Source organism: Panicum virgatum, chromosome 9N (assembly GCF_016808335.1).
Source record: "Panicum virgatum strain AP13 chromosome 9N, P.virgatum_v5, whole genome shotgun sequence".
Classification (NCBI taxonomy): Eukaryota; Viridiplantae; Streptophyta; class Magnoliopsida; order Poales; family Poaceae; genus Panicum; species Panicum virgatum.
Genome location: NC_053153.1, coordinates 76,371,254 through 76,387,863, shown reverse-complemented (window position 1 = coordinate 76,387,863; position 16,610 = coordinate 76,371,254). Strand labels below are relative to the sequence as shown.

General features: G+C 54.1%; 2 protein-coding genes and 1 pseudogene across 2 annotated transcripts; all 3 read right to left on the bottom strand.

The window, feature by feature from the left end:
* Positions 1 to 5,085: 5,085 nt before the first annotated feature.
* On the bottom strand, positions 5,086 to 6,494 carry LOC120692504 (purine permease 3-like). The gene has a single exon (XM_039975830.1). The coding sequence runs from the start codon at positions 6,408 to 6,410 to the stop codon at positions 5,223 to 5,225; it is 1,188 nt and encodes a 395-aa protein (XP_039831764.1). The 5' UTR covers positions 6,411 to 6,494; the 3' UTR covers positions 5,086 to 5,222.
* A 4,679-nt stretch (positions 6,495 to 11,173) lies between these two features.
* Positions 11,174 to 12,440, bottom strand: LOC120692836 (purine permease 3-like). The gene has a single exon (XM_039976231.1). It carries the CDS (start codon positions 12,423 to 12,425, stop codon positions 11,286 to 11,288), a length of 1,140 nt encoding a protein of 379 aa, XP_039832165.1. The 5' UTR covers positions 12,426 to 12,440; the 3' UTR covers positions 11,174 to 11,285.
* A 1,053-nt stretch (positions 12,441 to 13,493) lies between these two features.
* LOC120689368 lies at positions 13,494 to 14,710 on the bottom strand (annotated as a pseudogene).
* Between the last annotated feature and the right edge of the window lie 1,900 nt (positions 14,711 to 16,610).

Here is a 16,610-nt window from a genome sequence, read left to right as displayed (position 1 = left end):
TCCCCATGAGCTCCAAGGTGTGGGCGTACAAGATGTTGAGGCTACTGCCTCCGTCCATGAGCACCTTGGAGAAGCGAGTGTTGCCGATGATGGGGTCGACAACAAGCAGGTACCGTCCCGGGTGTGGGACGTAGTCGGGGTGGTCCTCGCGACCGAAGGAAATGATGTCCTCCGACCAGTCGAGGTAGGATGATGTGGCCTTGGTGACGGAGAAGACTTCTCGGCGCTCACGCTTGCGCTGCCGAGAGGTCATGTTCGTCGTCGGCCCTCCAAAGATGAAGAAGACGTTCTCCACCAGGGGGAACTCATCGTCTCCATCTTTGTCGCCAACATCCTTCTTCTTGTCCTTGTCGCGATTCGCGATGCGGTTGTACCGGAGCATCTCGCACTGCTCGAGGGTGTGGTTGACCGAGCCCTTGTGGTAAGGGCAAGGCTTCTTGAGCATGTCGTCGAACAGGCTACCACCGCCTCGAGGGGGGCCTCGAGGTCCTTTGCGGTCCGGGGCAGCGACGAAGGCCTCGTCGGAGTCCTCCGCCTGTCCCGGTCCGCGCTGGTTCGGTGGGGCTGGCTTCTTTCCTTTCTTCCCCCGCTTTTGTTTCTCGGCAGGGGCGTTGGTCTTGGCGCTGCTGCCCTCTGCGGGCGCATCTTCCTTGCGCTTGTTCGCCTTGTCATCAAAGATGGCACCAACCGCCTCCTCGCCGGTGGCGTAGTTGGTGCCGGCATCGAACAACTCGTTGGTACTGGCGGGACGGCTTCGCGCAAGCTCGTGCACCAGGTTCCTGCATGTCGTGCCTTCAAGGAAGGCGTTGATGACATCGACGTGGTTGACGCTAGGGAGCTCGGTGCATTGCTTGGAGAAGCGCCGCACGTAGTCGCACAGGGACTCATTGGCTTTCTGCCGACACCCTTTGAGGTCCCAAGAGTTTCCAAGGCGCACGTAAGTGCCCTGGAAGTTGCCCACGAAGATCTTGACTAGGTCGACCCAGTCGTGGATCTGGACTGCGGGCAAGTTCTCGAGCCACGTTCATGTGGCATCGGCGAGGTGAAGGGGGAGGTTGCGGATGATGACCGCGTCGTCCGTTGCACCGCCCAGCTGGCATGCTAGGCGATAGTCATTGAGCCAGACCGCGGGATTGGTCTCGCCTGAGTACTTGACGAGGGTGGTGGGCTGTCGAAAGCGCAGGGGAAAGGGAGCAGTACGAATCTCCCGGCTGAACACACGGGTGCCCGGAGGCTCCGGTGACTCGCCCCTGTCGTGCTCGGGGTCGAAGCGACCACCCCGTCGAGGGGTGTACATCCTGCCATTGATGATGTTGCGGGCGTCGCCGGCGCCGGCGTGACCGCGCGTGTCGTGAAGTCGCTCCCTTGCAGGAGTCCTTCCGATGCGGTCATGCACCGAGGGTGCTTTCGCGCCGTCCGCTGCGGCTGCCTTTCCATTCCCTCCTGGTAGAGTGTGCACCGAAGCCTCGCGGCCCTGGTGTGCAGTCCCACCGGCCTTTGCCGGTGCCGCTGAACGCATTCGAGATGCAGAGCTCTCAGCCTGCTGCACCGCAGCTTGCTCGATGAGCACCTGTGCCTCATGGCGCAGGTTGCGACCCGAAGTCATCGATGGCTCGGGCATTGCTTGGAGTAGGTAGGCCGCAGCGATGAGTTTTTCGCCGGCCATTTTCAGTTCCGGTGGTTTGTCGACGTTGTCGTCGGCTAGGATCTGCTCCCGAGCGACGGGCCCCGCCTCCTGGGCATGTGCGCCACACGCGGTGCGCTGCTGCTATAGTGCGGTGCGCAGCTCCTGTGTCTGCCGACGCTGCTCGTCGAGCTTGGCTTGAAGCTCCTTGAGTTGCGCCAGTTGTGCTTGCCGTACCGCCGAGCTTGATGAAGAAGAAGGGGTCGCGGCAGGCACCACCGCTTGGTTTGCTTGTGCATCTGCCCCGTTGTTCCCGTCATTGCCCAGAGCGTCGTCGATTTGCCCGTTCGCGAGCTCGACCATGAAGCACGCCCGAGTGGGATCGTAATCCCCCTCGCTGGAGTCCTCGGGGCAGGTGAGGCAGTAAGCCGCCGCGAGCTGGAACGATCGAAAAGCATCGAGGTCTCGGGCCCCAGAGTAGTCCTCGGCCTCCTCGGCCGTGAAGTTATCCATGAAGAAGTTGATGTCGTCGGCGATCGAGCCCGCCGTCTCGGGGTAGGAGTCGTCAGGAAATGATGCGATGAGGTTGCAGATCAAGAGGAGGTGATAACCCGACAGATCCTCATACTCGGTGAAGTTGGTGCTGGATGAAGTGGCGTAGGTGGCAGCGTTGCGCATCCCGAAGGGAAAGGGCGACGGCGCAGTCGCGCCCTCCCTGGGAGGCACTAGGGCTACAGTCGATGGTGGTGCCGGCGCAAATGATGCCGGAGCACGTGATGACGAAGTGGTGGCTCCGTCGGCCGCGACGCTGAGCTGCGACATGCAAACCTCAACCCACGTGGGGGAGCTAAGGCGTGCCGCCCTGCACCACTCCATGCGCGCTTGTCGCGAGCGCTGGCCCGAGCGCCTGTTGCGCCGGGCTGGTGAAGTCGGAGTGTCGGGGTTGCGTCTGGGCGAGAGGAGCTCCATGAGGTAACCGTTGCCGGTTGACCTGAACTCAAGACTCTCGAACCGAATCTCGTATCCCGCTGGGAGCGGATCCGAGGCGCCCATGGGAAATGGGTTGGATCTGCTCGCCATCCCTGGAGATCAAATGGATACAAAAGAGAAATATCACGCAGCGCCCCCTACCTGGCGCACCAACTGTCGGTGTCCTGACCCGGTGGTCCGGACCCAACTAGTGATGATGCTGCGTGTTCGTCGTCCCAGATGGTTGATGCAGGAGGCAACACAGTCACGCACGGGTTTATCCTGGTTCCGGCCATAGGGCCGTACGTCCAGCAAAGAGGTGTGCGAGAGCACTGTACTGTCTTGCACCGGAGGTGCCTGTAGTAGGGGGTACAAGCAAGGCGAGAGAGGGAGGGAAGCTCCCAGGTCTCTGCTAGAGGAGGAGTTGATTGAGGCGAGTGCCAATATCAGGGCTCAGAAGAGCATATGTGCTCTGTGAGTGGTGCTGAGTGCGTAGAATAGTCCAGATCCGATCGAGAGGATAGTGACCGCCTCCCCCTTTTATAGACACAAGGAGGGGCGGTGTACATGTACAGGGGGGAGGAGAAGTTGTCGTCTTCTCCCCAAATCGCGGGGGTGCAGTGGTCGAGCACTGTAGAAAGTATACTGCGGGGTATGGCGTCTGGCATGGCAGTCGTCCTGGGCGTCGTCCTTGGCTTTGCGGAGATCGCGCCAGCATCCTTGTAGCTCCAGCGGGCGGCGTGGTGGTTGTTGTAGGGGGTACCATCCTCCAGGCGTGGCGTGGCGATGTTCTGAGGGTCCTGCAGGCCATTGTCTTGTCCTGGTCAAGGTCGGAGCCGCTTTCGAGGGTCGTGCTCATGCCGTTCGAGGGTTCCACGGAGGGGAAAGTATGAAGGAGGTATGGGGAGTTGGCAGCACAATGGCTGGAGCAGTGTCGAGCACGTCTTGCACTGCGCCGCAGGTTCCCACAGTGTCACCACAGCGTCCGGAATGGCGGAGCAGTGACCGGAGTTGGCGGACGGGACTCCGGTCACAGCCACTGCGCGGAGTGGCTGCCTGACGCCGTCGGATCCGGATGCTGCGGAGGAGTAGTTGGAATTTAATGCCTCCGTACGGCGGGCGGGTGGCTGCCTGATGCCGTCGGATCCGGATGCTGCGGAGGAGTGGTTGGAATTTAATGCCTCCGTACGGCGGGCGGGTGAGCGAAAGGACCGTTTGTCCTTCCTGTTGAGGGGTAGCCTCGAGCGAGGCGGAGTCGATCCGCTCCCCCGAGGTAGGCTCCCTACCCTCGAGCGAGGCGGAGTCAGTCCGCTCTCTCGAGGGTAGGCTCACTACCCTCGAGCGGGGCGGAGACGCGGGGCGTTTGTCGAAGGTTTCGGCGGGAGGCCCTCGAGCGAGGCGGAGATTGCCCCGCGGATTGGAGGGGGCTCGGAGGGGCCGCACTGTGTACATGGGCCGTGGATTGGGCTTATTTGAGTCATTTCCTTTCCTCCGGATTTGAAAGAGGATGTAGGCCTTCGTGGGCTGTGTTTTGCATTTTTAGGGCGATTTAGCCCCCTGATTAGGGTGCCCCTAATCATGATACCCGACAAAAAGATATGCAAATTGCAACATTGGTCAGTTAATTAGCTGGTTTGTTTTAAAACGATTGTTTTTTGCATTTTGCCTAACAATATGGTTAAATACATCTGTACCCCGCGTCTTAAACTCGCAATTGTCGAAATCAAAGACAAAGTTTCACCACATCACATTCACAATTTCGCATTATCGACCAGAGAATCATGAGATTTTAGGCATACAAGTATCTATGAGGCGGGACTGGGACAGAATCAAAAGACAAAAACCTCGAGGAGGTTTGGGAGTGCTAGACCTGGAGAAATTCATCAGGGCCCTACGGCTTCGTTGGTTATGGTTCCAATGGGCAGACCCTGACCGGCCATGGGTTGGTTCTGATGCCCCGTGCTCTCTGAAGCTGACAAACATCTGTTTAGGTGCAGCGCAACGGTTACAGTTGGGAATGATCGTACAGCTACATTTTGGGAATCAACTTGGGCCAATGGTTTGGCGCCGAGGGACTTTGCACCGCACCTGCCCTTAATTTCAAACGAAAAAAAGTATCTATGAGGCGGTGAAGCAATTATTCAAAGCTCATAGTTTATATATTTTTAAGTTAATGATTTTGAGCTGAATTGGTTTTTGTAGGAACCATTAGAGTCGTGATCCATTAGCCCCCTAGTTATCACACCACGCAAAGGCCCATGGTGAAGCTGTGTGCATAGTGCCATGGCAATATATAGCCAATTTAGTCGTCACTTCGTGACTAAATGATAGATCTTGAAAATTTCACATCATGGAGAGGTTTGCATTAGCACCTAAGAAGTTTATTGGTTAAAAAAGTTAGATAGTGTGCATGGACGACAAGATATTGTTTTCCTTTCCAAAAAAAAAACGTATCGATTGATATTACATCAGTATATATCACTTAATTAATTCCTGTGTTCTCTTCCTTACGAATGAAACAATGTCGTACTCAAGGGATAACTCGTAGCTGAAAAACTTTTGTTTTTACTATACCTGTATGGCCCTGAACAGTAAACAGACAGAAATGAGAAATATATAGGATCGATTCTCAAAGGGCAGCGGATTCCAGGTCGTCTCCAGTCTTTTTAGCCAAAGCCAACTGCTGCTCCATCATCTTTTGAGCCTCGCGTTTCTTCTGCACCTTCTCACCGTAGAGGTAGGAGGCGAAACCCCAAAGGGAGAGCACGAGCGCAATGCCCTTGGGCCCGTCGAACTTCTCGTGGAGGAAGATGACGGAGAGGACCTGCGACAGCGGCAGGAGGACGGCGATCATGATGCCGGCGAGGAGCGACGAGGCGCAGGTGATGAGCCCCATGATCCCAAGGTTGAGCAGCTGCCATGACACGGCGTCCCAGATGAGCACTAGGTAGTAGTTGGTCTTGCCGAGCCCGAACGTGGCGGCCTCCCTCGGCACCGCCTGGAAGTCGCCCTTGATGGCCATGCCCAGCAGGCACACCACCGTGCCGGCGGCGCCCATCACGGCCTGCATCTGCATCACGGTCACGTAGGGGGGTGGCACTCTCGCGGCAGGTCCCGTGCGCCGGCCGTACCGGGCCATGGCGACCTCGACTAGGGGCAGGACGAGGCCAGCGAGCGCGGCGGCGGCGATGGCCTCGCAGAACCCTGTCCAGTACGCCCTCGAGGACTCGCCAGCAACCTTCCCTGCACCGGGGCCGACACCGAGCACCGCCGGGCCGATGGTGAGCAGAACGACGGCGTTGGCCGAGAAGGGCGTGAACCGTAGACCGGCGAAGATGAAGGCGAAGACCGCGGTGAAGGCGAGCTGCGTGGCCAGAAGCAGCGACGACGTGGACAGCGGCAGCGCCTCCGAGCCCAGACCGTAGACGAAGCAGGAGATGGCGTAGAAGGCCCCGAGGACCGCCGCCGCGCCGGCGAGGCGCGGCGGGAGGATCAGGTTCGCCACGCCCTTGCTGCGGCTGCGGAACAGAGAGACGCAGATGGGCGGGAGGAGGAGGGGCCAGCCGGAGATCTGCAGCATGGCGGACAGGAACAGGCGCTTCCCCCCGTGGACGAAGTAGACCCGGAGGAGGAGCGGGCCTCCGGCGCCCATGAGGACGAGGCACGCGCTGAATATGACCAGCAGCGACGGCCTGTAGCGCACCGGCGCCGGCGCCGGCGCGGCGGTGGTAGTGCCATCCGGCGACGTCGAGCTTGACGCCTTGTTGCTGCCGGTTTCTTGCATGGCTGGACTGGCACTGGCCGTTATGGTGGCCATGGGAGACGATCCTATGCCTCTTGCTGCAGCCTCGTACTCTTAATTGGCAGAAGTTTATTAGAGGCTCAGCTCGATCTGCTTGTTGTATGCTTCTGCTTGTACTTGGCTTGATTTGGTTGTGTGTCTGCCTCTAGGGTTTATATAGAAGCGGGAACATGTGATGAGGTCCAGATAAATGAAGCTAGGAAGCGAAGTTGGTGAGTCAACACAAAAGCACGGAATGAAAAGAGAAGACAAGTACACACTTGCAGTTGCAGCCAGGCATAAAAACAAGTCAAGTAAAGTGCCTAGTTGTTGGTTTCTCAATTTCAGATAATGCATATTCATTTATTCATTTGTCCCTGGGCTCTGCAATTACTGTAAAGTGTACTGCTATATTAGGATTTATAAACAAAAATCCTAATCGTCCGAGGTGGTGGCGTGATATCCCTCTCAAGTCTCAAATCGTAAGTAGTACTAGTACTACATTTTGCAAGCATTTGAATTTTGAAGTATACTTAATTAACAAGAACTTTTCTGCGATTTCTGGTCGCGTGGGATTAACAGTTAATTGGGCTTTATTTATTTTTATTTTATATACTATCTTGTAACAACTAATTCCATCATGTCATGTCCTTCTCTGCCCTGACCGGGTAAAGCATGCTTGTTGATTGACCACAAGGAGGGACAGGGAGCAACATGTGAGCAAACTGGTCAGCGTTCCACGGCCCAGGACTGCTGCTCCTCCGTTTGACCGGTACGCATAGGCAACCACCATCCACGTAGGACTCGGAGTTGCTGACGTGTGATAGCCTGTTGGGTCTACCAGTCCGCGCCGGCGCTAGCTGCCTAGCTAGCATTATTAGCGATAAACGAAACTGAGCTACTACTAGCCAATAAAATCTTTAGTCTTTCACTGTTCGCGAGACAAAATTTGTTCGATCGGCTCCATTATTCTACTAGTACTGTACTACTACTGTATAGTTGGTTCAAGCCGAGGTTTAATTCAGATAATATCCAGACAGTAATCTACTGTTGCTGTAGGTTTCAGACTGTATCTGAACATATGAAACTGTATTTTTTTGAAACGATTGCTGTGTGTAGACTGTGGAGTATGGTCGGCCTGTAGGGATGCAGATCCAAATTTTCATGCACTGTTATGTTGGGGCGTGCAGTTTCAGACTTTCAGCTGGATATAGTGCATTTGGGGTTGCATATTCACATCATTAATGCTAGTAGACTCTTTTTTTATGGAATGCTAGTAGACTCTTCCCGTGCAAGGTTTCAGAAGGTATGATCGTCGTTGAGCCGGTCTGATGATGGTGACCGCGGTTGATATTGCTGGTACTCTTTCGTTTCGGATTTCCTGGTGTCTCCCAACTATTCTGGGAAGGTAGGGTGCTATCCTTTCACTTTTCCCGGTCCGGTCTGCGTTGGTTCAGCTTAACAACGATCCAAGCGCTGAAACTGCATTCACCTACTGCGAGAAAATCGACTCGACTCCATCAAAAGCCCAGCTTTAGTTTTGTCTGAACATTCTCTCCCGAGGTCATCGAATGAAGCTAGTGCTTAGTACTCATCGTTAGCAAGATGGTGCCATTCGAGCTTTTGATTGATCTCATCGACTCTTCCTTGGTATGGTAGGTAAGAGCGCGCACTTCATCATTATTCCAGAAAGAGAAAAGGACCGGACAAGTGGATGAGTGCAGGTAAATATTTTTCTGAATGTAAACATCAGGAAAGTTGCAGACTTACGGTTATGCTATGACTGTTGTTGCCTGCTCAGGTGAGCAGTTGGTTGGATCAATAGTAGGCATATATACAGTACCAATTAAACATGATTTAGCCGCTGGATTTTCAAAGATCAACGTTCAAGATTTTCAGTCGCCAACTGCCACCAGAAAAAGAAAAGGAAAAAAAAACGAGCCGCCTGCGGCAAATCTTCTTTCATACAGTCCGCGAAGAAACAGTTGTGTGTTTCAGAGACTTCGTGCCAAGGTTCAGAGCAGTTATTAGTACAATAATAGCACGTTTCAACTGCGAGGACATATTTCCAAGACAGTGTCGACATACTTACTATATACTCGCAACTTCGCAGGTCATACTTACGCACAAGTTAGCTAGCTAGCTGTACTAGGCACTGTATACCAAGTGCGATAAACTTCAGTGGTAGCGTTGAGCGCATTTTTGGAGTAGCTAAACTTGAGTGTAAACTTTAAGCATCTATTAGCACTCGTACATTTGCTAAAGTTTTTGAGTCTTGACTAAACTTTACCCACATTATTGTTTATGTTGGATACATTAGTGCTAAAGTTTAGCACTTTCACCTATTGGTATTTTGATCCGAGGATCTAAAGTACGAACAAAGCCTAATGCTGCAGAAGTTTAATATATGTATGCGGATGCATGCAACAAACATTGACAGTGGCAGAGCCAAGGGTGCTGGGGGTGCTCTAGCCCCCCTACTCCCAGGGCAGCCCCCCCCCCCCCCCCCCCACATTTTTCAAGTATGTGTGAAGAAGATGAAGAAGAAAGGAGGAGGAAGAAGAAGAAAAAGGAAGGAGGGAGGAAGAAAAAAGAAAAATGAGCCCCCCTCAATTTGAATCCCAACTCTGCCACTGAACATGGAGTAAGAAATTTGTAGGCAGTTACATTACGTGTATCATTTCGTTTTGTTTCCAAATAAGAAGTTAGTTAGTTGGCACTACTACGATGAACGTACGGACTTGCCCTAAATTTGGTCCAAGCGTGCATGCTGCGGCATGATGGAGTGATATGTACTATAAGGATTATCATCATCAAGTCGAGCTCCAAGTAGTGAACAAAATCCAACTATACCAATCGGACTGTGACCAATTGGCATTGACCAAACAACTAGTCTGACGCAGCCGTGTAGTATAGTATATATAGACATGTAGGTGTAGGCGGCTGCGCGAGCTCGTGGAACCTACAGGGTTCAGGTTAGTTGAACGATTAGCGCGCGTGTTCCGATTAACCTTGTGACCACCCACCCCAACGTTCCCAACCCGGCGGTCTTACCTACTCCTACTCTGCTGGGAAGCAAGAAAAGGTCAGAGTAATGTGACAGTTCAACCAATGATATAGCTCTGGTAAGTCTCAGCCTCTCAGCAGACTTGCATCGATCACGTACGGTTGTTGCGTTTGTCACAGTATTTTTGTACATAATCACACCGCAAGGCTGGCTAGTAAAGTGGTACTTGGATTGGAGCAAGTAATTTGTGTTTTGTCAGACAGTCATACACTTGTACAAACAAAGAAAACAGAAGGCCGCCCAGGGCCAGGGGAAAAAACAAGCCGAGCCGACTGTGGCCCATGGGCCAGCTGATCGGAGCGTCATCAGAAGGCGCGGTTTTTTTATTTTTTATTTTCGTTTTGTACAAAAATATATTTTCGTTTTCGAAATCTACAGAATATACCCGGCCGCCCCGCTGCCGCGCGGCCGGGACCTGGTCGCCCCGCTGCGGGGCAGCAGTGGCTTTTGTGCAAAAATTTTTGAGAAAATATTTGCGCGCGGGTCCCTGGGGAACGGTCCCCCAGGCCGCCCGGCAGCGGGGCGGCCGGCCCTGGCCGCCCGGCTGCCGGCCCTGGCCGCCCGGCTGCAGGGCGACCGGCTCTCCCACCCTTATATAAGGGTTGGCTGGTCCCCCACCCCTCATTTGCATCACTAAAATTTCAGAAACCAAGAAAAAAGACGTAGGGAGGGAGAGAGACGAAGCCCTACCGGATTTTCGAGCCGGCAACTGCAGGTAAACAAAATTCTTCTACGCTTTACAAATAGATTATGTTGTAATTATTTTTGTTGAAACAGTAGATTAGCAATCAATTTAATATCATGATTGTGTGTCCAAATATGTCGAGCAAGCTTCGTTTTCAAGTTCATTATGGTGACTACTATATTTCTCATGATGCGTATGGAGTAGATCTATCAGCTTTTGAACGAAGAGAGTGCGGAATAGATAAACCCTTATAGAGGAGTTTTGGTTCCATACGCAAATGGCTTCACGAGATATTCAATGTGAATTCAAAGACTCATTTCCTAACCGTTCAGACTGTGACGATCTTCTCATGTGTAGTCCAACAAAATTGATTTTTTTTATTTTATGATTTTTCTATGATTTACAATGATTTTTCAAGGATTTAACTGGATTTGTTTTTAAAAAAAAGGAAAAATGCAGTTACTGTAGCAACCCGGTTACTGTAGCAAAGCAGTCTACAAAACCCCTCGAGAGACGTAAAATGCACGGTTTGAAAAGTTGAGGGAGATGAAGTACCCGGTTTCGTAGTTGCGGGAGGAAAACCAAACTTTCGTGATAGTTGAAGGAGGTAAAACAGACTTTTTCCAAAGTCAAAACTACGGAACATTAGGAGCACCTTATGGCACTAGATTGAGACTGAATCCATGAACAAAAAGTTTTGGGAATATTGATCTTAGTTCTTGATAGGGAATTTGAGAGTTAGGGATTTACGTTCTGGTCCACAAATAACTGTTAAGGTAACTAGGTAAGCAAACTGTTTCACGTTGAGGTTGGTTTGCACCTGCGTTCGTCTTTGATGTTGATCCTGTGATTTAAATTAGAAAATTTGCATGGTTGCACGAAGAGATATATTTGCAACTAATATGTTCTCTTCTTTAGATGCACTTACCTGCAGATCAGGGGAATACTATAGCACCTCACCATCACAGCAGAGTCTGGGGCGGGTTCGTTTGTACCTGCCACATGCTTGAGCTGTGCAATTTATTGGGTGTCTATTTGGACAGGGGGGACAGATTCTCTAATCTCGCACGATTCCCAGAGCAATGTCTACCGTAGGGAAAATAGTCTCTCTCTTTTTTAAAGAAATGTAGGCAACATATTTAGAAGTTACAAGTTGCCATCAAGCCATCAAGGAGTAACAGGTTGACGAGTCCAAGTCTTCACTTCTCCTCGCCTCCGCCGTCTTCTGTGCGCTCTCGCCGTAGAGGTAGGAGACGAAGCCCCAGAGCGAGAGCACTAGCGCAATGCCCTTCACCCCATCGAACTCCTCGTGGAGGAAGACGACGGCGAGGACCTCCGAGAGCGGCAGGACGAGCGCGATCATGATGCCGGCGAGAAGCGACGAGGAGCAGACGATGAGCCCCATGATCCCCAGGTTTGAAAGCTGCCACGCGACGGACCCAAAGACGAGCAGCAGGTAGTAGTTGGTCCCGCCGAGCCCGAACGCGGCCGCCTCCCTAGGGATCGCCTGGAAGTCCTCCGCGATGGCCATGCCGGCCAGGCACACCGTGGTGCCGGCCGCGCCCATCACGGCCTGTATCTGCATCACCGTCGCGTACGAGGAAGGCACCCTCGCGGCAGCGCCGGCGTGGCCGCTCCGGCGCCCGTACCTCGACATGGCGACCTCGACGAGCGGCAGCACGAGCCCCAGCAGCGCGGCCGAGGCCACGCACTCGAAGAACCCCGTCCAGTACGACGTCGCCGAGCCTTCGCCCGCTAGCTTCTCGCCGGACGACGGCCCGACCCCGAGCGCTGCTGGGCCCACAGTGAGCAGGACGACCGCGTTGGCCGAGAAGGGCGTGAACCGGAGCCCCGCGAACAGGACCGCGGCGATGGCGTTGAAGGCGAGCTGCGTCGCCAGGAGCAGCGAAGATGTGGACAGGGGCAGGGCCTGCAAGCCCAGCGAGTAGGCGAAGCACGCGGCGGCGTAGAGCACCCCGAGGACGGCCGCGGCGCCGACGAGGCGGGGCGGGAGGAGGCGGTCGGCGATACTGCTGCCGCCGTCCCTGCGGCTAAGGAGTAGCAGGGTGAAGTATAAAGGCGGGAGTAGGAGCGGCCAGCCGGACACCTGGATCATGGTGGAAAGCCACAGGCGCTGGCCCCCGTGGACGAAGTAGACGCGGATGAGGAGCGACCCGCCGGCGCCGAGGAGGGCGAGGCAGGCGCTGAGTACGACCGGCGGCGACAGGCCGACAGCCAGTGGCGCCGCGGCGCTGGCGCATTGCTGATGTCTCGCATGGAGAATCGGAGATGGACTCATTCAAAACAGTTTTTTGCTCTTCCTTGCAAAAGAAATTGGAGATGGACTAACTAACTGAATGTCTGAATCGGGGATGTTTCTTGTAGCTCCACTTGTACAGGATCTCTCAGATTTGGACGGTGCTTCATGCTTGCATAGAAATACAAATACTCCGGAGCGAGTATATTAGACCAGCAGCGCATGTGCCACGTGCGAAAGGGACAGCCGGGCCGCACGATCTGCCACGTCGTGCGCGCGCATAATCATCTCAGTTCCGAATGCTGTCATTATAGATGGCACGTGCAGCCCGACCCGACCCGACACTAACACTATTCGGCACTGACACTATTCGGCACTACACTGCTCGGCACTAAGTCTTAGTCGTGCCGTGCCGTGCCGGCACTGCGTATTAGTCACTCGGCTCAGGCACTACACTATAGACACTTAACCGTGCCGTGACGTGCCGGTGGCACGGTTAGCACGCTGTGCTAGTGCCGGCCCAGTTATTACCACCCCAAAAAGGCTCCACGTGAGGGAGTGGAGTGAGTGAAGGTTAGAGTTTGGGAGGAGCGAGAGGTGTCGCTCGCGGCATATATACGCCGGCCGTTGTGACGGGCCTTAAAATGGACTCCCGGTACTGTAAACCCGTAAGGCTAACGGCTAGTAGGTCACGCCTAACGGCTAGTATCAGATAGATACCGTGTCAGGCTCGTGCCGTCCCATTATACGTGTCGTGCCCGTGCCAGCACTGCGTGCTGGGGTTATGGCCCACGCGCTACACTACGCTCGTGTCGTGTTGGCACTGACACTAAACCCATCTGACACGGTCCATTTGGCCATCTATAGCTGTCATTCTGACATTAGTGAAATTTCAATTGTAGATGACTACGCTCTGTTCGGCTGGCTGTGGCTGATATTGGTGCTGATTTGTTGTTAAGTAATGCTGGTTGATGGCTGATGCTTATTTGGTACGAGAAAAAAAAAGCTGATGAGAGCGTATTCAACTAAACAAAAACGTGATAGTATGGTGGTGTCAATCTCGCACATATTTGTTGTTCTCCGAGAACATCCCACAAGCATTTGCATTTCTCAGTTCGCCGCCTCTTGCGCGATGGTCTTCTTCGCCTCCAGTTTCCGCTGCGCGTTCTCGCCGTAGAGGTAGGACACGAAGCCCCACAGCGAGAGCACCAGGGCGATGCCCTTGGTGCCATCGAACTTCTCGCGAAGGACGATGACGGCGAGCACCTCCGACAGCGGAAGGAGGACGGCGATCAGGACGCCGGCGAGGAGCGACGAGACGCAAATGATTAGGCCCATGACCCCCAGGTTGAAAAGCTGCCACGAGACGGCTTCAAAGATGAGCACCAGGTAGAGTACTTGGTCCTGCCGAGCCCGAACTCGGCGGCCTCCATTGGCATCGCCTGGAAGTCTCCCTTGATGGCCATGCCGAGAAGGCACACCACCGTGCCAGCCGCGCTCATCACGACCTGCATCTGCATCACCGTCACGTAAGGGGGCGGCACTCGCGCGGCGGCCCCCGTCGGCCGTCGGCCGTAGCGCGCCATGGCGACCTCGATGAGCGGCAGCACGAGCCCGAACAGCGCTGCCGCGGCGATGGCTTCGCTGAACCCTGCCCAGTAAGTCATCGAAGGTTCGCCCGCCGGCTTCCCGGACGACGGCCCGACCCCGAGCACCGCCGGGCCGACGGTGAGCAGGACGACCGCGTTGGTCGAGAAGGGCGTGAACCGGAGCCCGGCGAACAGGAACGCGAACACCGCGTTGAACGCGAGCTGCGATGCCAGCAGCAGCGAGGACGTGGACACGGGCAGAGCCTGCGCGCCGAGCGAGTAGACGAAGCACGCCACGGCGAAGAGCCCTCCGAGCAGGGCCACGGCACCGGCGAGGCGCGCGGGCAGGAGGCGGTTTGCGATCCCTTCCTTGCTACTGCGGAAGAGGGAGACGCATATGGGCGGGACGAGGAGCGGCCAGCCGGAGAGCTGGCTCGTGGTGGACAGCCACAGGCGGCGCCCCCCGTGGACGAAGTAGACGCGGAGGAGAAGCGGGCCGCCGGCGCCGAGGAGGACGAGGCACGCGCTGAATATGACCAGCGGCGACGGCCAGTATCGCGTCAGCGAGGGGGGTGTGCTTGACGAGGTCGGCGGATGGCTGATAATGACTTGCATGGATGAACTACTGCTTCTGCGTATCGGTCCTTCTTTGGTCGACACCCGGTGGAGGGAGCTAAGCTCCTCCGCAAGTCTCGTGCGCCAGGAAAATGCAAATTTTTCATCTGGTTGGTGATCCATGACCGCTGTTGGACAGCAGCTCGAATAAAAAAGCATGGGTTACAGGATGACGATTCCTGTGCGTTGTGTGCACAAATGTCGGAGACAGTGGATCACCTGCTAATTGTTTGTCCATTTACGAGAGAAGTTTGGTTTCGCTTGCTGCGTAGATCGGATTGGCTGTCTTTGGCGCCGAACGCCCAGTCCACTTTCTTTGTTTCCGGGTGGTCCACAGCGAGGAAACAATTGTCTAAGGCCAACCGCCGTTGTTTCGACAGCCTGGTAATTCTCACTTCTTGGATGCTTTGGAAAGAGAGGAATGACAGGACCTTCGATCGACGAGTGCGTACAGTCGATGATGTACTTACGAGGGTGTACGATGAGATTACTGATTGGTTTCAAGTAGGGTTCAGGTGCCTCGAGTCGGTGCTTTGTAAATTAGGTAGGCTTCCGGGTCGCTCAATAGGGGTCGTGTATGTTAGAAATCTAGGCAATTTTCGGTATATTTTAATTCCAAAATTAGATGTATAAACTAGCAATATTTCTATGACTTTAAGGAGTAAAATAAAACATGTGAACATGTTTATACTTATCACACATATAAGCATAAACAATATAAATAACCAAAGTTTTAGGGAGTACCCTAAAGCGGGGCCGTTGCCGGAGGCATTGGCTGCGCTGTTACCAACTGGAGTAGACATCTACTCGGTTGGCCTCAGTCGAAGTAGTCGAACTAAATCGGTGCAGGAAGATGTTCGCAGTGCAGTCCCACGAACGGTCACCAAGATGTAGTCGACGTAGTCGTTCGGCCACCAGAATGTAGTCGACGTAGTTGTTCGGCTCGTCCACCAGGAAGTAGTCGTACAATCGGGCAAAGCCTTAGTATTTTTGAGCAGTCACGCTAAAGCGTTACCCAAAAACCTGATTGCCCGCCTATCCCGTGCAGGATCTCAAGGCGAGCAAGGTTTCGGAGGCCTGCTCACGCTAATTCTGTGCGCGCAGAGATTAGCGTTGGGGAACTCAGTTGTTGCAACTGGAGAGGGAGAAGAGAGGAGCCGAGTTGCCTCAGTGCTCTGGTGTAGGATGGATGAGGGGCATGGCACTCCTTATATAGTGACTCAGGTGCTCAGGTTCGTTGAACCTGGACACCATCAGAGTCATTTAGGTGATGCGGTTATGGCCATTAATTACAGATTTAATTGCACGTTTAATCGCACGATTAATTGCTGTCAACGGCAAAATAGCCATCACATCACATCACGCCGCGCCGCGCCGCGCCGCGCCGCGCCGCCCGTCCGGCCGGCCGCGCCGCGCCGCGCCGCGCCTCGCCTCGCCTCGGCCTCGGCCTCGGCCTCGGCCACCGCCACGGCCTCGGCCTCGGCCACGGCCACGGCCACGGCCCGGCCCGGCCCGGCTCGGCGAGGCGAGCGAGCGCGCGCGCGCGTGTGGTTCACCGTCCTCCTCTTACCGGCTTCACAAGTGGTGTACAAGAAGTCCACCTTTTAAGTCGGTTGAGATCCTCCTCAATTCCCGGTACGGAATTAAACATTGATTCCCTAGCATTAATAGTGGGCTTTAAATTCTTTTATTGCTTTAGAATAAATGGGCCAAGCCCATTACTCCAACAATCCCCACCAAGAAATTCAAGCCACACTAGAAATACCCTCATTCTCTCTTTGATATATCAGTATTCGACAGAGACTGTTAAGTTGAACTTCCATCTAGGACAAAGGCTACACTTATTCACAACTGTGCAATGGACTATGCCTTGAATTGCCAGTTTTGTGCAAACAAGTTTGACCAGAGCCCTACACTGGTACTAGGCTGCAAAAGCATCCCCGCGGTTTGGAGCTTATAAGTCATACTCCAGGCCCTTCATGAGTTTCTAGAGAATACCCAATTCTCATAGACCATGACCAGT

Bases quoted from the DNA above. Each gene is read 5' to 3' on its own strand.
- LOC120692504 (XM_039975830.1), bottom strand. From the start codon at position 6,410: ATGGCCACCATAACGGCCAGTGCCAGTCCAGCCATGCAAGAAACCGGC.
- LOC120692836 (XM_039976231.1), bottom strand. From the start codon at position 12,425: ATGAGTCCATCTCCGATTCTCCATGCGAGACATCAGCAATGCGCCAGC.